The 21627-nt window shown below is 43.7% G+C and overlaps 6 protein-coding genes across 6 annotated transcripts; 3 read left to right on the forward strand and 3 right to left on the reverse strand.

Moving 5' to 3' along the window:
* Window positions 1–246: 246 nt before the first annotated feature.
* On the reverse strand, window positions 247–1236 carry J4E87_002975 (uncharacterized protein; the record flags this gene model as incomplete). Its single annotated transcript, XM_049374608.1, has 1 exon — window positions 247–1236. The coding sequence occupies one exon, from the start codon at window positions 1234–1236 to the stop codon at window positions 247–249; it is 990 nt and encodes a 329-aa protein (XP_049235599.1).
* Window positions 1237–1625: 389 nt separating this feature from the next.
* Window positions 1626–2588, reverse strand: J4E87_002976 (uncharacterized protein; the record flags this gene model as incomplete). Its single annotated transcript, XM_049374609.1, has 1 exon — window positions 1626–2588. The coding sequence occupies one exon, from the start codon at window positions 2586–2588 to the stop codon at window positions 1626–1628; it is 963 nt and encodes a 320-aa protein (XP_049235600.1).
* A 676-nt stretch (window positions 2589–3264) lies between these two features.
* Window positions 3265–5183, forward strand: J4E87_002977 (uncharacterized protein; the record flags this gene model as incomplete). Its single annotated transcript, XM_049374610.1, has 4 exons — window positions 3265–3947; window positions 3995–4783; window positions 4832–5098; window positions 5147–5183. 4 exons carry the CDS (start codon window positions 3265–3267, stop codon window positions 5181–5183), a joined length of 1776 nt encoding a protein of 591 aa, XP_049235601.1.
* Window positions 5184–6608: 1425 nt separating this feature from the next.
* Window positions 6609–9412, forward strand: J4E87_002978 (uncharacterized protein; the record flags this gene model as incomplete). Its single annotated transcript, XM_049374611.1, has 4 exons — window positions 6609–7183; window positions 8334–8379; window positions 8437–9037; window positions 9084–9412. The coding sequence occupies 4 exons, from the start codon at window positions 6609–6611 to the stop codon at window positions 9410–9412; spliced, it is 1551 nt and encodes a 516-aa protein (XP_049235602.1).
* Window positions 9413–11180: 1768 nt separating this feature from the next.
* J4E87_002979 (uncharacterized protein) lies at window positions 11181–12239 on the forward strand (the record flags this gene model as incomplete). Its single annotated transcript, XM_049374612.1, has 3 exons — window positions 11181–11184; window positions 11233–11701; window positions 11753–12239. The coding sequence occupies 3 exons, from the start codon at window positions 11181–11183 to the stop codon at window positions 12237–12239; spliced, it is 960 nt and encodes a 319-aa protein (XP_049235603.1).
* A 98-nt stretch (window positions 12240–12337) lies between these two features.
* Window positions 12338–14272, reverse strand: J4E87_002980 (uncharacterized protein; the record flags this gene model as incomplete). The annotated part of the gene is made up of 4 exons (XM_049374613.1): window positions 12338–13506; window positions 13557–13875; window positions 13930–14132; window positions 14182–14272. 4 exons carry the CDS (start codon window positions 14270–14272, stop codon window positions 12338–12340), a joined length of 1782 nt encoding a protein of 593 aa, XP_049235604.1.
* Between the last annotated feature and the right edge of the window lie 7355 nt (window positions 14273–21627).

The following is a 21627-nucleotide window of genomic DNA, read 5'->3' on the forward strand; positions in this document are numbered from 1 at the left end:
GGCAGAATGAGGCTTGCAAGCACGGGCGAGGGAACAGCAAGGGCAACCAACGTAGCATTCTTTTCTCATCATTGCGGTATGACAGATTTGTTGCGGAAAATATTGCTACGAACGAATGACTGATTACATATATCCAATCTAACTCTTGCAAACGAGTAAAATGATGCTGACGTTGACTCGAGAAATCTTACCACAACTCTGACCGCTTCGTTCCAGGTCGACCCCGGATCGCGCCATGGATACACCCTAAGGAATGAAGACGTCGAAGGCAGACACTGGCGCGCCGCTTTGACGTACACCGCCTCCAGGTATGTACACCTTCCCTTCCACGCCGACAGCATACGTGCCATGCCTAGGAAGCTTCATCTTTCCAGCCTTCGCCCATCGATCCCGCACGGTATCATAAACCTCGACCTGATCAAAGACTCCGGTCTCCGATAGCGTATTGCCCTCACCGCCGAAGACGTAGATGTCCTTCCCGATAACACCAGCCGCGACACCACCCCTAGCCGTAGGCATGCGCGCCGAGCTAGTCTTCCAACCAGCTTCCAGATCACAAAGATCGAGGATGAAGACCGTGTCGCGAACATTTTCCTGTCCGCTGTCCCGTCCACCGAGGACGTACATCTTTGAGCCCACAACTGCAGCTCCAACGTGGTCTCTGGATGCCGGTATATATTTGGCAGCTTCTGGAACGGCAAGCCATGTCCTGGTCTTTGAATCGAAGATGGAAACAACAGAGACACTGCGCTGGCGGCCATGTTCGACGAGCTCAAGCTCCGACATGCCGGCCGCGAGATAGATCTTGGACTGGTAAGTGCCTACGGCCGCACTACCTCTTTCTTCGCCGGTGGGTAGGCCTGGAATCGATTCCCATGCATCTGTGAGAGGGTCGTACATCCATGAGTCTGGTACTGCGCCCCATACCCTTGTTGTCTCCTTGTCCGTCTCTGCCAGGCCACCTAGAACGTAAATCTTCCCGTCCACAACGGCTGCGTTGGCGTGGTTGAGACCTCGTGGCATGCTCGCTTTCGTGGTCCAGGTGTTGTTCGTGATTGAGTAGAATTGCATCAGAGGAGTAGTGTCTATGGGTGGGAAGGATGTATTGGATGGGATAATACCGCCAAGAATTGCGATAGTAGATGGTGGGAGGAATACTGTGGAGTGTTCCTGACGAGAGAAAAGAGGGATAGGGGCGAGTGATTCCCATACGGGCGAGAGACCCTTGGAAGGCATGGATGATGCAAAAGTAACAAGCCAGGCTATTGCTAATAACATAGGGGTGAAGATGGATAGATACATGGTCGTTGTGTAGGGTTTTGGATGGTTGCTGTGGTAAGTGGGTAATGCAGTATGTTGCAGCTAAGAGGTCAGATGCTTGAGTGTTTATATATTCTTGACATCGCTCTAGTTGAGGGAAGACTTACATGGCTATGTTAACGGTGAAGGAGATGTTGAATATTGTCCTGACAAAGCCGACTGGAAGCCCGCATCTCCGAGTAACGAAATCGGACATGGGCGAAATTTGAAGATGAGCCGGCTGCGCATTACGCCCAGCCGTACCAAGCCTTGGAGAAGAGCGCTTGCAGCGGAACTTGCGAACACTCATTCATCCACCGATATACTTACGCCTCAGCGCTTTGTCGGAATATCTCCTCCGAATGCTCCTTCCAGATCGTAAAATGTGTCTTGCCCTCGAGCGTCCGCAGTCTTCCGCGCCCCAATCTCTCATCGATCCACTGCGCAACCTTCAACGGCGCCTGCGCATCTTGATCACCATGTACTAGCAAGACCCGTTCGCTGTCTACGTCCTTCAGATCAAAGCCCCATTCTCTCGTAAGCGCAGCACCATCCTGCATGCATCCGCCAGCGCCTTGCTTGAAGGCCTCAAGTAATGATGCGACAACGTCGTCAAGATCGGTCTCTCCGCTGTTGTCGCGAAATTGCTCTTTCTCTTCTGGAGTCTTGGCTTGGTCTTCGAGGACACGCTTGAGGCGGGAAGGGTCCCTAGTGAGGTAGGGACGAATGAGGATGTGAGGTAGGAAGACACGGAGGGCCCCTTGTCGTAGCAGCCATGGAGTTATACCCATGAGCCGCCATGATAGATAGGGCACAGTGTCTAGAAGTGCCTCGATGGGTCCAATACCGCACACTACAGTCGCCGCCCGAAGTCGTTTTTGGGGAATGAAGCGTGCGCAGGCCAACGCGTATGGTCCGCCTCCGCTAGCACCGAGCACGCTGAAGCGCTCAATGTTGAGATGGTCTGCGAGGCTCACAACATCTGCAGGCCAGTCAACGAGACTGCGGTCCGCGAGCGTCGAATCTCCACAGCCTGGACGATCCATGGCGATGAGACGCGCGCCGATGTCCCTGCAGAGCTTGTCCCAGCTTCTTCCGACCAAACGACAGCCTGGCAGGCCATGAAAAAGGAAGATGACAGGGTGCGACGAGTTCGTAGATCCATAGGTTGCGAAGCCAAGAGAGCGCCCGTCAGAAAGGCTGTGCACTTGGCATTCGTTGGGTCGGAGCTGGAGTTTGGCCGGATCTGGGGGCGATGAAGGGGCGCGATCTCCGAAGAGTGTAAACATCCTGTCAATGTAAGGTTTGTTGTTCTTGAGGTAACTTAGCGCGCAGTGATGAGATGATGAAAGCAGAAGGTGCGAAGCTCGTGGCCCATATAGCTTTCAACGACGCAAAATTCCCGGAACCTTGCTGACATGGCGATACGCAGACTTCATATTACACACGGTGAATGAAGCGCCGTTGTATGATACACCGATGAAATGGCTGGCTGTCTCGCAGTCTCACATCGCGCGTGGTCTCCTGAGTACCTAGGTAAGCATCCATGACTGCTGCCTACTGCACGTGAGACAAGAAAGCCGTCGGCGGCAGTCGCGCTAGCAGACAAGCAGTCAATTGTTGCTCCCAGAGATATCTCCTTGACATTGCGGGGTTGATAGTGGTCCACGGGTTGTGGTAATGGGTTGACGATGACGACGCACAGAGCCGCTAGCTCAGGGTCGGAGGATCGGCACTTCAGCCTATCTTTAGCATGTGCATCACCACGGGGCTCCTTCTTTCATCCCATCTGGTCGCATTCCGCTGTGTCTATTGCATATCGTCTGTCTTTTTTGTTTCCTGTATTTTCAATACATTCTTGTCCCATTCAATTGCTCTTTTGCATCCTCGGATGCTGGCCCTGTGTTCCGCGGCGCAGCAGTCGCGTTTCTTCCATTTTAGTTTGAGATACCCTCAATAGACATTATGAGCCCCATTATCCGACGCATTGCTGTGCTATTTGTATTCGCTACCTTTGTCATCCTTGCCTTTCGCCAACTCAGCGCCCGAAACGGACTCCCCCTGCCGACGTTCACCTCGTCGACCCGAATCGATCACGCCGTACAATGGAAGAGCATACCGGTGCGAAACCCGGTATCATCGCTAGCTCCTCTCCCCACTGGCGCCCCGGTCGCCATCCCGAGAATCCAACATGAATTTGGCATTGAGACGGAACACACCAAGGCGGAGAGATTGCATAGACAAGCCGCTGTAAAGAAGGCATTCTTACACAGCTGGGGAGGATATAAGACCCACGCGTGGCTACAGGATGAAGTCACTCCGGTAACAGGAGGCTTCAAGAACGGCTTCGGGCAGCGGGGAGCAACTCTAGTTGACACCCTGGATACTTTGATCATTCTAGGGTTAGAAGAAGAATTTGAGGAGGCCGTGCATGCCATCAAGAAGATTGACTTCACCACTGCAGGTGTCGCGCGTTTGAACGTCTTCGAGACTACGATCCGCTACCTGGGGGGTCTTCTAAGCGCATACGATCTAAGCAAGGCGAAGCACCATGCACTACTACACAAGGCGACCGAGTTGGGGGATATGCTCTACGCCGCCTTTGACACCCCGAACAGGATGCCCATCACCCGATGGGACTGGGAGAAGTATGATTGCTCCATGCTACCGACCCACACAGACTAACAGAAATCAGTGCTGCTCTAAATGGCCACCAAGAGGCTGATACGCAAGCTCTTAGCGCCGAGATAGGATCGCTATCACTCGAATTCACCCGCCTGTCGCAGCTTACTGGCGATGCGAAGTACTACGACGCGATAGCGAGGATCACCGACGTGCTCGAAAAGCATCAGAACCGGACGAAGATACCAGGGCTATTTCCAATACTGGTCAGTCCAGGTCGGGAGGAATACGACGTCGACGGATCCTTCACAATGGGTGGAATGACTGATTCGCTGTACGAATACTTGCCGAAGCAGCACTTGCTCCTCGGGGGTCTGACAGACCAATACCGGAAGCTATACGAGCGCGCCATCGAGCCAGCGAAAGAGCATTTGTTCTTCCGGCCCAGGATACCCCAGGGTGACAACATCCTCGTCTCTGGCGATGCGCGAATCAGCACCTCAGGCACTGTCAAGCTCGAACCCAACGGCCAGCACCTCGCTTGCTTTACGGGTGGCATGGTAGCTTTGGGCGCCAAGATCTTCAATCGGACGGACGAGCTAGACGTCGCTCGCAAGCTAGTGGACGGGTGCACCTGGGCTTATGATACGATGCCTACTGGTATCATGCCGGAAACATTCCGGATGATGCCGTGCTTTGGAGAAGAAGACTGCGCGTGGGATGTGGAGAAATGGCATGCCTCTGTCAGGTACTCCTACTCCAACAACATCCACGCGGAGCACTATGACGTTCAAGACGTCATCAAGGAGGTAGGGCTGCAGCCGGGCTTCTCTAAGATTGGTGACCCGCGATTTCTGTTACGGTATGTGTGCTACATCACGCCACTATGCATAGCTAACGATTGTCACAGCCCGGAAGCCATCGAGTCAGTCTTCGTCCTCTATCGTATCACCGGCGACACCACCCTCCAAGACACTGCCTGGCGCATGTTCGAATCCATCAACAACGCCACTCATGCAGAGTTCGCTCATTCTGCCATCGCCGACGTCACAATACCACAAGGGCAAGAGACACTCAAGTTGGATGAATGTGAAAGCTTTTGGATGGCGGAAACTCTGAAGTATTTCTATCTGATCTTCAGCGAGCCAAGCCTTGTCAGCTTGGACGAATATGTATTGTGAGTATGGCCCTTGTGATGTTGAAGATGGCGCTAACAAGTCTGTAGCAATACTGAAGCACATCCCCTGCGCCGGCCGCATTAGAAATATGGCATCACCTATCTCGAGCGTATATACAAATCAACTAGGAAACAAAATTTACACCATTCGTATACTACGATAATGTGTTCCACGAAAATATATTGCCGAAGCCGGAGTGGTAGGGGGAGGTCACGCCCTCGTTCCCATCAACCCGACATCTGCACATGGGACAGATCATATTCGTCCCCAAGCTATCGATTAGGCACTGCCGTCCGAAGAAATGCCCACATGGAGTTCTAACAGGGTCGTTATCCGGCCGGTTCTCGCAGAAGGGCAGATTATAGCTCGCATGCAAGCGTTCCGTGATTTCTCGCTCTTCATCGTCGAGGTAAGTAGCAATTGATGGACCCTCCTCGTCTGTGGTGCTGCCGAATGGAAGCCAGCACAGCGGACATTTCATATCCTCTGGTTCGATACTAGTAATGTCGACTTCGTCCAGTGTCTCGACGAAAGCCGTGGCGACTTCCACGCGTGTTGTTCGAGTTTGATGGCGAATAGGTCCAAACATTGCTTCAGAGTTTGCCATTTCCCAGTGCAAAGCGTCTTGGATCTGTTCTTGTTCCCATTGCTCCTCGGTCATGTGGTCGGCAAATAAGTCGGATAAGGCAAGTTGAACTGGTTGATGATGATGGTGATGATGATGATGATGATGATGATGGGGAACTTGCGCAAAAGAAGTCGTGAATGTCGGGAAAGGGTGGGAAAAAGTCGGCAATGTCGGCAAAGGGTGGGAAGAAGTCGTCGCGGGGACAACGAGAGCTTGGTGCGTATTTAGATTACCTAGAGTCGGGAGATCCGCGCCCGTGGCGTTCGCGAAGCCGTAGACGAAGAATGGTGCATTTCCGAACAACGCTGCAAGGGGTTGGTTTATCACGCCGCCTAGGCCGGGTAAGACGTGCCCTTGTCCATCTGGATGAGCTCCGTTTGACGTGGACTCTGGTGAGCCGTATGGGGCGAGTGTCATGCTCTGGTCAAGCTCGCTCTCTAGCGATTCTAGGGATGGCTCTTCTTCTTCGTTGGATGTCGTTGGCGCTGGGCTAGCATCTGTCGTAGTCGGAGGCATGTCTCCGGTGAGGTCGTCTTGTGTGCTCGAGACAACGGCACCAGACTCATTAGCGGAAGAAAATGGTTGTGGTGAGGTTGATGACATCTTGATATTTCGGTTGGGAGTGAGTGTGGTGAACACCTGGTCGAGGTGTTTCTGAAGGTAGATATAGAGCCCGCAGAGGAAGGCAGAAGTGAAGAAGGTGATTTTGGAGCACTGTGTGGCTCAAGGGCGAAGCCCTTACGGTGATATTCACCGGTGAATGTGCTCTTGGCCTGCGGCCTACTTGACGTTGAATAGTGTCAAAGTAATTGCTTTCCTGAACGATTATCCCTACCACAACTGCGCGCGGCAATTAGTTCACAACCAAGTTAAACCGAACCATGGGAAACACATTCACTACGCAACAGGAGTCGGTAGTTCCTACTAGTACTCCCTCTAGCAAGCCTGGCCCTCTCGCTGCTGTGGAAGCTCCCGTCTTGTCTTTCACTGTTGACGAATTCGTATTCGCCTACCTCCAAGGCGTGCGTACCAAATCTATGTTCCACAACACCGGACGTCCATTTTTAGAGGATGCCGTCTACCATCCACCCTGGGTTGGCACTACAGCCGAAGACATGTACGACGAGATGATCGGGGTCGGCATCAGTCCACTACGATGGTGTCAAGCCAACCTTCCAGAATTGATGTTAAAAGACAGCTTCATCACCCGCGTCGCCCCCATCGAAGACGAAGAACCCAACCTCAATTACAAGGGCTTGAGTTTCTCGCATTGGTCATTCCTAGAGACGTTGAATGAAGCGGACATAGAGCTCCGTTCAGTTATCCCTAGCGCGCATCCTACCGTCGGCAGACCAATTCCTGATCGGTTCGCGCTGCCGCAAGCCTGGTGTGTAGGCATGTACAAACTAGCAGAAATGCTGGATGAGATGCACAATGCGGGTATAACACCCTATCAGTACGTAGCGCACACGTCCATGCTACTTGACTACTCGTCTACCTCTCCATTCATGGTTTGTATGGAGATGGATACTTCTCTCAGGCTACCCGAGTTACAAATCGCCTTTCGCAATCGCTGGATCGTTCAGTATATGATGGACTGCCTTGGTCTTATCTGGAATCATGTGGATGACCCGGCGAAACATCCATTATGCCATGTCTTTGTACGTGTACCAGTATTATCCGAGCCGATATGGTTTGCGCACGTACGACCGACGCTTGCGCAGTCCAAACGCGACTTCGTTCGCTCGCTTGCGGTGATTGACGTCGATTCAATTGCAAAAGAGGATATGCGATGCCCTCACTGTTGGTGCAACTTTGATGAGGAGGATGAGGATGGGAAAAGAGACAGTCCGGTACACGCTCCGTGTCCATTTGGCCACGTGTACGGTAAGTCTTGCTTACTGGAGCTCATGCTTCATATGGAACGGGAAATGCTGTGCCCGCTCTGTCGCAAGGAGTGGCGTATATGAGCTATTCAGCTTGGGTGGCTGTAGGACATTATTCGAGTAAAAGTTAGCAAGCGAAATGGTCTTTTCACTGCTATATCTTTCGATAGTGAGAAGAAACCCTGCATTCGACTACATGTTTGAAGGATGCCGAGACTTTCCTAATAGGTCTTAGCGTGGGCCATGCACCTCCCGAGGTCCACGCCCTGGGGCCAGTGACTGACTTCCTATAGGAGTAATTATTTTGTCCGTTCCTCTCTTTACCTACCTCTGCAGATTTGTATTGATTGCTGATGGAGGCCTTGAAGGAGTGCGGGGTTTCGTACGCCCGGCGGCAACATACAGCCCAAATGTACAATGACGTCGTAAGCCAGGACCAATAACCAACGCTTCTCCTTCATGCTTGAAGATGCGATTGGCTTACTACTCTTGGTTCGCATCGTGTGTAACATTTTAGCAGAGCTGTTGTACCGATCTGACAGCCTGTTGTCTGTAATTCGAATGGACGCCTGGAACAGGAGCGACTCGTTCGTCATCTTCCGGTCAAGGACTGTGAACCTCACGCTTCATATGGCGGCCTGAGAGGCTATAAAGCTCTGCATTCATATCTTTCAATGGAAGTTACTTCTTATTAGTATAGACCCAGGAATAGCTTCGTAGAGTCATGACTAAGTTAATTGCCGTTATTGGGGTCACCGGAAATCAGGTATGCGCCAATATATCGACAACCACTCCAGATGAACACGACAATAACTAAGCATAGGGTGGGTCAGTTGCTCGCGCGTTCCTGAACGAGCCCGAGTGGAAAGTTCGCGGCATCACTCGCGACACTTCCAAACCGTCCGCCACAGAGTTGTCATCCCAAGGTGTTGAAGTCGTAGCAGGCAACCTTGATGACCTAGAGTCGCTGAAGAATGGATTCAAGGGTGCAAATGTCATCTTCGGCAACACTGACTTCTGGGGTCACCTGAATGATCCTGCGACACATAAGCTTGCTGCCGAACAGAAACGTACAGCAAACGAAGTGGCATATGACCGAGAAGTTGCTCAAGCCAAGGCTATCATCGATGCAGCAGCGGCTCATGCCGGTACTCTGGACCGTCTCGTGTTGTCCACGCTTTCTGAAGCTAGGAAATGGAGCAACGGTACCATCAAGTGGAACTTGCACTTCGATGCAAAGGCTGAAACCGAGAATTACCTGAAAGAGACATACCCGGAGCTTTCCGCCAAGACGAGCTTGCTGCACTTGGGCTCCTATGCAAGTAACTGGAGACCAGAGAAGCAGGAAGACGGCTCCTTTGTTCTTAGTCTACCCATGAGTGGAGACAGGAAGATCCCCATGGTCGATCCGGTTGCAGACACTGGTCAGTCTCATTCGCCTTTGACGTAGTCACCTGCTGATAAACCCAGGGCGTTTCACGAAAGCACTCGTTGATTTGCCACCAGGAACACTTTTGAGCGGCGCTGGATCGTTCATATCGCTTGGTGAATGGTGCGACATCTTCGGGAAGGTGAACAACGTGAAATGCGTCTTCAAGCAGATACCCCGAGAAGCCATTGAAGAAGCGATGGGACCCGTATACGGTCCCGAAATTGCCGACATGTACGAGTATTTCGACAAGTTTGGCTTCGAAGGTGGCATTCCTGATGTCGTGTTTCCGTGGGACCTGGGCATCGACGTGAAGTACACGTCCATGGAAGAGTACTTGAAGAGCGAGAACTGCAGCATCGTTTTGTGAGTTCGCGCATCCACCAGCGATAATTACAGCACCCAACGGAGCGCTTGGTCGTGGAGGAACAATGGGCCTGTGTCGCTACGTGAGACCTGGCGATAACGCTTGGGATTGTTATCTCGTGGGGCCCATGGCCCGTGCAACTAGCGCAGAATGCCAAATCTCCAGTCGTTACCTACAACCTTCCCACACCCATGGACACTTTCACCCACGCTAAGATCTAGTAGCCAGGGTATCTGGCTTTTATAACGGCTGCTCATTCGTCCGGGATGTATGCCATCTTCGATCCTTCCACGTCATGTCCTCGATACCAACTCTTGATGTTTGCGTGGAGACCTCAGAGCTCGACGAGTGCATGGCGGCGTAATACATCACGGACTCTAAGAATTGAGTCAATTATAAATTATCATGACAGTAAGGTCGGAGGCTTCGACCGCTCTTGTCGAAGCCAATCCATGGACTGAAGGAAAGTCACGCGCATTGCATGGCTACCCACCGAACTGATCCGACGTCAACCCCAAGATAGTCCATCGAATCGAATTGCATGGCAGCATCACGCCATCAAAGCACTAAGACAGCCGTACCCGAGAGAAAGGCAAGCTATGGGACTTCTTCACCACAAGCGGTATCAGCGCGTCCGGGGTATCGATAGCGACCGCATTACCGACAGCGGGGAAATTCTAGAGCCGCCCCGAGATGCGCCATACGCAACGCTTGAACTGGCAACAAGGCGGACGATAAACCACTGGACGAGAGTCATGTCTGCCCTTACGCCCTGAGCCAAGATGCTTGGGGTTCCAATACTATACAAGGTTAGGGTCGTTGGGTTACACAGCGGGCGATCTACGGTGATAGGCCCCACCACAATCATAGTAGTGATATGCGTACAGCCATCCCAACCTAGGCGTTACAGCCCATACTTCTGATGAGAGACATCATCGTGCTGTTCGCTTGCGTCCAATCGTGGCGCGGTCATTACCTGTTTAGGGTAGTCTTACAGGTCGCTTCGCACATCTATGCAGCAGTCATCCCGCCCCGCATCGTAACGATAAGACAATCAGACCTCATTTCCGATTGTAGAATGTCTCGGGTGAAGCTTCGCTCTTGTCAAATACCACAGCATTTCCGAAGCTAAGCTATCGCTGCAGTCGTTGACTCAGCGTTCATCGTCATCCATCTCCACCGACACTGCTTGCATTGAGAAAAGGAAGAGCGCCAGGTCAATCGCTGTTCATTGTGTATCTTTATCCTGTCAAGCATCTCACGGTTATTGAATATGGCTACCAACCTTTCATTGCTGTTGGGAGCAGCTTTTCTGCTCAGTTCAGTCTTCCTGCTGATCAAGCGGGGAAGGCGCAACATCATCCTACAACGGCTTCGTAGCGGCGGACGAAGGGTATCAGGCGCAAAGACTCCTCCAAGGTCTTTTTCTCCAGAAAAGAGGGCAGCGTCGGTTTCCCCGATTGATCACGCCAGCACTTTCCCACCATCACGACGATGCGCCTTGGCTGGAGACGCGAAGACAGAAAAGGTCGAAGAAGTGTCGCCGGACTGGCAGAAGAATGTCTTACCGATGGAAGCATCATATCTGGATGCCGATGACTCTACATACCTCCCATGTGGCTTTTCTGTAAACGAGATCAGAGCCCTCGGTGATTTCCCAGACTACGCTGCACTCAGCGGCGTACCTCTACCGGACCCGTACCCAGAATTCGACATCAAAAAGGCACTACCCCGGCCATATAGACCGTTTAGGTGGTCTTATCATCAAACAATGTGTGAGTAGTATTGATAGCTGCACACAGTCCCATACTGATCATAACTAGCAATCACCAAGATGCAACCTGACTGGTGGATTGAGCTCGAGAACACATATGAAGAGCGAATCAAGCAACGCCAATATCTATTCACAAAGCACGGCGAAGCAGTCCTTCAAGCTCTACCAGGCTCGGAGCTTGCCAGCAAAGAACTCATGGAGATGGTATTGCAATTTGTGTGCGCCAGGTACCCACATTGCTTCCACTTATCGGCGAACAACAAGACATTTCACAATGGCATATTAAAGACAGATACCGATCTCACCACCACGCCGCCCTTGCACGTTCTCCTGAACAACATCCCCGAAGACTTCGCCATCATGCTACGAAACGAGAAGACAGGACTATACGTATTTCGAGCAGGCATCATATGCAGTGCACTAGGTTGGAATGTAGGCTCGAAGATCGGTCTCGAACTCGCCGACATACACAAACCCATTCCAGACTACAAGGAGAAGATGCAGTTCTCCATGGACAGGTACGTCCCTTCAACACTCCCCACTATCTCATGCTAACCCCAACACCACAGATACTTCGCCAAAAAGCCGACAGACAAACCCATCCAACGCGGCTCCTGGGGCCTGGAAATCGACACACCTCTCTACATGCCCCCCGGTGACCCCCACGAAGCCGTTCGCAAGCAACAACTTCCCGCCTCTGAGCTTCCTACATCTCGCATCAACCTCCGCGTAGACTGGCAGACGTTGCGCAGACTCCCACTGTCAGGTGCCGTCGTGTTCAACTTCAAAGCGCTGTTCACTCCGATCGAGGAGTTCAAAGAGGAGAAATGTGTTCCGGGGTTACTGCTCAAGGTGCTTAATGAGGGGAAAAAGGAGTTGATGGAGTATAAGGGGACGTGGCATGTTGAGCATGTTGTCAAGCCCAAGTTGGCGGAGTGGCATAGGGAGCAGGTTGAAAAGGGATTGGTAAGTGAGGATTGGGAACCCCAGACTCTAGATGAGAGCCCTTGGTTTGAGGGATGGGAGAGGAAGTGGAGGGAGAGGCAGGGGTTTTGAGGTGATGACGAGTTAAGATTGGATCAATAAGGCAATCGTGTGTCGCGCATGTTCTCTGATATTACTTGTACATAGCAAATACATTTCGGATCGCGCTTTCAGGTCCGTAGCCCAAGTCTTTTAGGCAGCTTACCCCGATAGACCCACGCCGCACCCGCAGCAACCGCACTCAACGTCCCGAGCACCAACGTAGTGTTACTCACCAGCGTCTCCTCACGCACCCTGCCAATCTTGGTCTCCTGCTTCCCCGTCCCAAAAACTACTTTACTCGCACTAACACCGCCAGTAGCAGTCGCACTCGCCTCCTTCTCTCCCTCATCAATAGTAGCTGTCGTCTCGAAATCCTCCCAGTCGATCTTGGCAAGCTGCTCCTGGTACTCGACGACCGTCCCAGACCAGTTGTTCGTAATCCTCCCCTCTTTATTCTTGTACCAACTCATGCAGTTCGGGTCGGCGAAACTGCTGTTCTTCAAAATCTGCTGAATACCTTCATTCCACTCATGTGTCCTGTCTTCTTTGGGCATGATGCCCATTCTCTGACCGCGGTTTCGCGCATCGAGAACGGCGGAAACGAGGGTGTTAAGGTAGCGAGACTGTGCTTCGATCATCAGGATGATGGAGTTGTGACCTAGGTTTGTGTTGGGGCCGTAGAAAAGACCGAAGTTAGGGAGAGAGGGAATAGTGGTGCCGTAGAGGGCTGTAGCACCGGAAGACCAGATTTCTGCCAAGGGGCGCGAATTGGCTCCGGTGACTTTGATGGGGTGGAGGAATTCGACTGTACGGAAGCCGGTTGCGAGGACGATGGTGTCGTGCTCGTGATGTGTGCCGTCTTCGAGTTCGATGCCGGTTTCTGTGATGCGACGGATCTTGTTGGTCTCGAGTGTAGTCTTCGGGTTGGCTACGGCTGGGTAGTAGTCGTCGGATATGATGACCCGTTTGCAGCCTGGGCTGTAGTTTGGTGTGAGTTTCTCCCACAGTGAAGGCTGATCGGAGATTTGTGTCTTCATCATGTCCATGCAACTGCTTCGAATCACTTCTGCGAACTCGCTCTTGCTATCCGTGACGGCGTCGTGGAAGGACTCCCGGAAATCCATCATGGAACTGCGTATGCGCCAGCGAACGGGAGGTAGATAGCGCAATACGGCACGTTTGAGGGCGCTGACGGGGCCGTCGAGACGCGGGATGACCCAGTTCGGGGATCGTTGGTAGATGGTCAGCGAAGAGGTTTGTGGTAAGATCTCTGGGATGATCTGAGCAGCCGTGGCACCTGTGCTTTTGTCAGTGTTCGTTCCTCCAAACAAATGCTATTGCGCGTACCGTTGCCGATGATGCCCACACTCCTGCCCTCAAGCCTGTGGCTCCAGTCCCAGCGCGCTGAATGCATGATCTTGCCCTTGAAGTTCTCCAAACCCTCGATATCGGGGTATTGTGGCTGGTTGAGCTGACCGACAGCTGAGACCAGGAAGTCGCATTCAATGCTGTAAGCGGGGTTGAACTCTGCATCTTTGCCCCCAGTCACGTTCACGTCGACCTTCCAGCGGTTCTTCGAGTCGTCCCATGTTGCGGCTTCGACGGATGTGTTGAAACGAATGTACTTGTACAGGTTGTACTTGCGGGCTACGTTGCGGAGATAATCCTGCAGCAAACGTTAGTGTTTGTAATATGAGGTAGATATGAGAGGAAGACGTACAAGTATCTCCTCTTGTCCCGGATACTCTCTCGTCCAATCTGGATTTTGTTCGAAGGAATAACTGTATAGCATACTCCAGACATCGCAGCAGCACCCCGGATACTTGTTGTCGTGCCACGTGCCGCCGACACTAGAGCTCTTCTCCACGATGATGAAGTTGTGACATTGGTTTCGCTTGATGAGGTCAATCGCCATACACATTCCTCGATGATGTTAGCATGATAGAAGTTAGATCGTCATTGAAGTACTTACCAGAGATGCCCGCTCCGATTATAACAACTGAAGCATCAGTGTGGTCTTTGTTTCCGACCGGAACCTGTGGCCATGGCTGCGATCCTCCCATCTTGCTGGAGGTGACTTCTTTCAAGAGTCTGTGCTAGAAGGGAGTGTTTAATGGCAGAAACGGATTGGATGTAGAAACACTTGAGAAGGGCGAACGGACGAGTGGACCCCAAGAACCCGCCGCAGGGGCTTCTTGCCGACGATCATATGGCATGGTGTAGTACCATCATTGCCATCCAGCGAATGATCGCGTCGATAGCTACCGGGTCCGAAGTAGTTCGCGTCCCCTCCCCCTCAGTGACTACATACCCGAGCGTCCTGTCCCGAGGTAGTACAACATCGGCCTGATCCATGCGTGCAGTCGTCACACTGCTCGGGGTGAGTGTGAATTCATGAGACCATTACGGCCGTATAACTTGATGCCTCTGTAAGCCTCGTTCAGCCCATAAGGGAGCATTACGGGCGTAACGCAGGGCGGAGATGGGTGGCGGTTGACAACCTTGGAAGGATGGTACGACTGAGTGTGGGGAAAGGGCTAGCCGGCAGCTCTAACGCTTTTGGGACAGCAGCCACGCCACTGTCGAGTCGACCAGATCGACTCATTTGATTTAACGTTCAAAGCTAAGTAATAGAGATGCAAGCCTAGCGAGTCGCGTTGGCTATTACTTTTAGATTGTTTACTTTAACTAATTTACGTTTTGTGTTTACAGCGTAATAGAGTATTTTAGAATTAAAAAATTAGGCTTAAATAAGTAATAGCCTTCTACTAAGTATCTTAAAAGTTATAATTAAAGTATAATACGTACTCTATAAAAGTGTACGCAAAAGCGCACTAAGCTTTTCTAGCTTAGTAGCTAATACCTTAGTAAGTAGCTTATTTTAAAAAAATTACTATATAAGTAATATAATTACTCTATTATTTTTTTTAAAATTTAAATAAAATAGTAATATAACTATAGCTTATTAGTTAAAGAACTATTAGAATAAGTTATAAAGTAAAAATACTATATATTCTTATATATAAGTTAGTATATATTCTCTTACTACTACTATTCTTCTTATACTTATATAATATTAGAACTTCTTATAAATATCTACCTTAGTATCTTAAAAGTCTCTATAAGATAGCTAGCTAAAAAACTCTTAAGAGTAAAAGCTAGTTCTAGTATAAGTTTAAAAACTTTAACTCTATACTATAAAAACTATAGTTACTCTTTTTATTAAAATTTACTCTCTTTAACTTTACTCTAAGTATTTATATTAGTTTTTTAGCTTAGATTTTTAATATCTTTACTTTATATTTTTTAAATTAAGTCTTTAAGTACTTTATAAACTTTAGTAAGATCTAAATCTACTTTTACGCTACTAATATATACCTTTAAAATATTAAAAAGATTAAGTTTTATAAAAATAAAGATAATAAAGTAGAGATATTTACTACTATAGTTAATACTCTTATACTTTATATAATTATTTTAGAAGTATATTAAAGTAATAGTTAACTTAATAAATAAGAAAGAGCGCTAGTAATATAAAATATTAAAGTATTATAAGTAATAGTAAAAATAAGAGAAAGACTAAATACTATAAAAGAGAATATAAGAAATTACTTTTAGAAAAAAAAGAGCGTTTTATAGATAAAGTAGATATTATTACTTATATATAGTAATAAGTATAATAGTTCTAGGCCTAGAGCTCTATTAGCTTAATATTAGGCTAACGCCTCTATAATATATATTTACCTCTAATAGCTTCTTCTAAAGCTCTTTACTATAATAACTTTATTACCTCTATATATCTTAATTATCTAATCTTTGTAAGACTATTATACGTTATTATAGTTAATACTAAATACTACCTACTAGCGCGACTTAAGAGAGCAGCTCTAGTAACTATTATAGACTTTTTCTAGCGTTCTAATACTCTACTTTCTAGTTTCTCTACCTTTAGTAACTTTTTTATTATATAGAATACTAATTATAATAGCGCGCAGCGCTATAATACTCTAGAGTAAGTCTTAGCTCTATTAACTAACTTATACGCTCTAATACTTTATTACTAGTAGAATACTACTACTACTCTTAACTACGCGCGCGTTTCTATTTATAGTAGTAGTAGTAGTAGTAGTAGCAGCGTTATAGATAGAAATACCTAGACTTAGAACTCTAGATAGTTCTTCTACACTATAGAATACTTATATACTACTACCTCTATATTATAACTATTATAAGTACTTAATACTTCTCTCTCTACGTCTACGTAGCGTTCTAGCGTACTTCTTAGATTACTAGATACTAATAATTTACTCTAAGAGTCTATCTAATATATACCTAGCTATTATGTATTATATAGTAATATTAATATAAACACTAATAGCTTATAGTTTATTAAAGAGCGTTCTCTTAAGCTCTCTAACTTAGAGTTTAGTAAGTCTACTACTATAATTATCTATTATAAGAAGAAGTTTATTATCTTTAGAGATAACTTCTATAATAGCTTCTATAACTTCTACTATTCTTCTATAAGCGCTGCTTATTAACTTTCTTACTAGGCTTATATTAATAAAGACTCTAATCTTAAAGGCGCCTAGACTAGCCTATATTACTCTAAGTTCTATAACCTATTACCTACCTTAGAGCCTAAGCTACCTTAGTAACTATACTATAAGTAATAGCTCTCTAAGTTCTTTATTCTCCTCTATAATAATAATCTTATAGCCTTTAAAGTCTAGAAGACTAATATTAATAGTTACGCTACTCTTAAAAAGAGTCTAGTAAAGCTTACTAACTTAGAAAATATTAGTAATACTAATAAATATATTACATTTATTAGTAATATTATAGAGTAGTTACGCTCTATAACTTAAGATATTAATAATAAGCGCTATTACGCTAACTTTCTTAGTAAGTGTTACCTAGAGTACACTAAGCTAGTAAAGTTTCTATAAAAGTAATTATATAAGTCTTAGAATAACACTATAGTGTACTAAGATAACTTATAGAACGCTCTTGCTAGCGTTACTATCTATTACTAGTAATAAGAAGCTACTAACCTTAAGGTTATATAACTCTAAGAATAGTTATAAAATATATATAGTACTCTCTACTATAATAACTAGAACTTCTAGTAGGTTATATATAAGCTTAAGTAGATAATTCTTAATAAGAAAGTATATAAGGCTAAGTACTATAAGAAATTTAATATAGTTACCTCTATTAACTAAGCTCTTACTTTCTCTAACACTTAGGTCTAAGACCTTAAACTATAACTCTATAAGGCTTAGGCTACGTAGAAGACTAAGACAACGTCTTAAGCCTACGTAGGTCTAACTCTACTAGACTACTTTAATTTAGATAATAATACTAGTAATAATAATAATTCTCTCTATAGTAGTTCTATAGGTAGCTCTACTAATAGTTCTCTAGGCTATAGCTACTATAAATAGCTTTATAATACTACTAACTATAACTAAGGCTCTTATTATTACTACTCTAAGAAGTCTAAGTCTAATATCTTTTTAGGCGTTAATACTAGTAAGTTTAACTATACTAAGTAGAAGATAGACATTATAGACTAGTTTAATAAGTATTAGTATAACTTTGCTACTAAGACTAAGAAGCTAAGCTACTTACGTTAGAAGACTAAGAATAAGGCCTTTAGTAATATCTAGAATAGTTTCTTTAATAATAATAGTAGCTTTATATATAGTAATAAAGTCTAGACTATTCTTAATACTATATATTATTCTCTAGATACTATTATTACTATATAATAGTAGTATAAGAGCTCTAACTTTTATATAAAGTAAGATAAGTTAATAAGTAAATTTATTACCTACTTTAATATTAGCGTATTTATACTATAATAGCCTAATTACCTTAAGCTTTAGTTTATACGTAATTATCTTCTTATTTAGTAGAAGAATATAACTACTCTTAAGATTATTAAGTCTAATTTTACCTATCTAGGTTTCTACTATACTCTCTATCTTCTTAAATAGTCTAACTCTTAGCGCTCTTCTACTACTACTTATAGTAGTAGTAACTAAGATAGTAGCTAAGGTAGACAAAATAAGAACACTAGTAGAGAATATAGTAGTAGAGGCAATATTAGTAATAGTAGTAGTAGTAGTAGTACCTCTAGCTTAGACTCTTAGAGTTACTCTAAGATCTAGATTAAGGTCTTATATTACTTAAATTACTACTATAACTATCTTAAGAAGAACTATAGCTATAAGACTAAGAATAGCTATTACTTAGAATAAGCTTCTACCTCTTTTAGCTTAGAACAAGAGGTTTAGAATACTCTAGAAAAGGCTATTACTAATAATAGTATTCTAGTTAGTAACCTAGTTTGTTCTAAGTAGACTTCTAGTACTACTATTAGTGTTAACGCTATTAACTCTTTAGAAAACGCCTAGTCTCTAGCAATAGTTACTCTTAGAGACCTCTATAGTATAAGAAAGCTCTAGTACTAGCTAGCTCTTTAATTTTAACTTCTACTCTATTAGTTAAGAATAGTAATAAAGATAAGAATTTATATTCTAGTATTCTTATTAATAATTCTTCTATACCTGCCTATTTCTCTATAGAAGATAGTAATATTAATAATAACTCTAAACTAGACTCTACTCTTTAAGTAATTACTAATTACGTTAAGGCTCTAGAGTAATAGAGCCTAGCAAGGTCTAGAATTACTATCTTAACTATTACTACTACTACTATACGTAGTAATATATATTAGCTCTTTGTAAGTTAGTAATTAGTCTTTAAAAGTTTAATCTTGTCTAATTATACTACTCTATAATATATTAAAATTATAGATAACACTAGCTACGCTTCTCTCTTTCTTAACTCTTCTTATACTTATATATATAAATATAATTTTATTCTCTTATAGTAAACTACTACTCTTAAGTTAGCTAATAGTTCTACTATTACTAGTGTTACTTATATAGCCTAGGTAGTAGTAATATTTAGTTTATATACTAAGAATATTTTTATATATATTATAAAACTCTTAGGTATTTAGATAATCTTAGGTACTCTATAGTTCTAAAACTATAAACCTACTATTAACTAAAAAGATATAACTCTAACCTTCTAGTTAGATTATTATCTTTCTTAGTATATTTATAATTACTACTCTTACTATATATAAAGTAGTTACTACTATAAATAACCTCTTCTATAGGTCTTAGACTTTTGTTATAAGGTAGCCTACTATCTAAAAGCCTCTTCTTCTATTAATATTGCCTATATCTCTAGCTAGGTAGCTACTACTATAGTCTACTATAATTAAGATATTAGTATTATATTCTATAATAAAATCTACTAGCTTACTAAGATAAGTAATAGTAAGTAGAAGAATATATAGCGCCTTTGCGCTACTAGCGCTAAGGTACTTTCTAAAGACTATAAGAAGTTCTATAATAAGATAGAGAGACTCTATATATTAAAATAGAATATACTTAATTACCTTTCTAAGGTACTATACTCTCTCTACTATAGCTTTAACCTAAAGAAAGCTAATAAAATACCTACGCACTATAATAATCTTAACTATAAGATTAAGCTTAAGCCTAATAAGTTAGGTTAACTACCTTAACTATTCTTATAACGCCTAAGGCCTATATTTAGAAATAAAGTCTAAGTAGTTAAGCTATATATTAATAATATAGTTAAGAAGAGATATATTAAGTATAGTACGTTTATATAGGCTACTTCTCTATTAGTTATATATAAGCTAGAAGGTAGTATCTATATCTATATTAACTATTATAGTCTTAACGCCTATATAGTAAAGAACTATAACGCTTCTTCTTTAATCTATAATATACTTACTAAGCTATTAAGATCTAAGTACTTCTCTAAAGTAGATATTATTACTGCGTTTAATAAGATCTAGATAAAAGATAAGTATAAGTACCTTTCTACTTTTATTACTCTCTATAAGCTTTATTAATATACTATTATACTCTTTAGTATATATAATAGCTCTAGAACCTTTTAAGTATATATTAATAATATTCTCTATAAATATCTTAATAAGTTCTATATAGTATACCTAGATAATATTATTATCTTTAGTAAAATACTCTAGTAATATAAGAATTACCTTATACAAGTAGTTATATAGCTAGTAGATACTAGGTTACCTATAGACATTCTTAAGTCTAAATTTATAAAAACTAAGGTAAGGTTTCTAGAACTTATTATTACTACTAATAGTATTATAATAGACCTAGAGAAGGTTAGTACTATCTAGAAGTAGAAGCTCTTTTAGTTCTTTAAGAACGTATAGGCTTTTTTTAGATTTATAAACTTCTATTAATACTTTATCTATAAGTTCTCTAATATTACTAAACTCTTAATAAACTTTATCTATAGTAACTCTAAGTAGTTTAAGATAAACTTAGAAGCTAAAAGGTCTTTTACTACGTTAAAAGCAGCTTTTTATAGCAACGTTATCTTAGCTTACTTTAATCTTAATTTAAAGTATATCTTAGAAATAAATACTTCTAACTATATCTATATAGCTATTCTATCTTAAGTATAGACTAATAGCTCTATATACTTTATTACTTACCTATCTAAGAAGATAATACTAATAGAGTATAACTATAAAATATATAATAAAAAACTTCTAGCTATTATTAGAGTATTTAAAGAATAGTGTTCTAAGCTTATAAAAGTCTCTACTATAGTAGAGGTACTTACTAACTATTAAGAACTTAAGTATTTCTATTCTAAACAAATATTAAACTACTACTAAGCTTAATAGGTAGAGTTTCTAGAGAAGTTTAACTTTAATATTACGTATAGGCTAGGTAAACAAAGCACTAAACCTAATAGCCTTACTTATTATATAGGTAATCTACCTAATAAAGTTATAGATAACTAGGTTTAGTATTAGTGCTAAACTATTCTTAGTAATTACTACTAGTGTTAGGTTCTAGCTCTAAAGAGCTTAGGCTAACTTAGTATTAGCTATAAATACCTTAGAATTACTATTATAGCTTAGTAGTAATTTATCTTTAGTCTTTTTAGAATAATATACCTAATTATAGTCTAATATTATATATCTAGTATTTAACTAACTTTATTATTTAATATTTAAATTACTCTACTCTATAATACTCTTATATACACTATTTAGATATAATAAGCTCTAAAGTAGGTCTCTCTAGCGTAATATAATATAGTAGTAAGTAAGCTATACTATTATTGCGCGTAATAAATAATAACTAGAGAAAATTAGCTTCTATATCTCTAGAGGCAGTAATACTACCTACTAAGAAACTTATAGACTTATTAGAAGCCTCTTTAGGTATTACTAACTTAGCCTTAATTATTAGAAATAGTAATATACTATTAGAGCCTATTTTAAAGCTAACTAGGCTCTTATAGGCTACTA

Source organism: Alternaria ethzedia, assembly GCF_023757985.1.
Source record: "Alternaria ethzedia strain BMP 0044 chromosome Unknown scaffold_5, whole genome shotgun sequence".
In the NCBI taxonomy this organism is placed as follows: Eukaryota; Fungi; Ascomycota; class Dothideomycetes; order Pleosporales; family Pleosporaceae; genus Alternaria; species Alternaria ethzedia.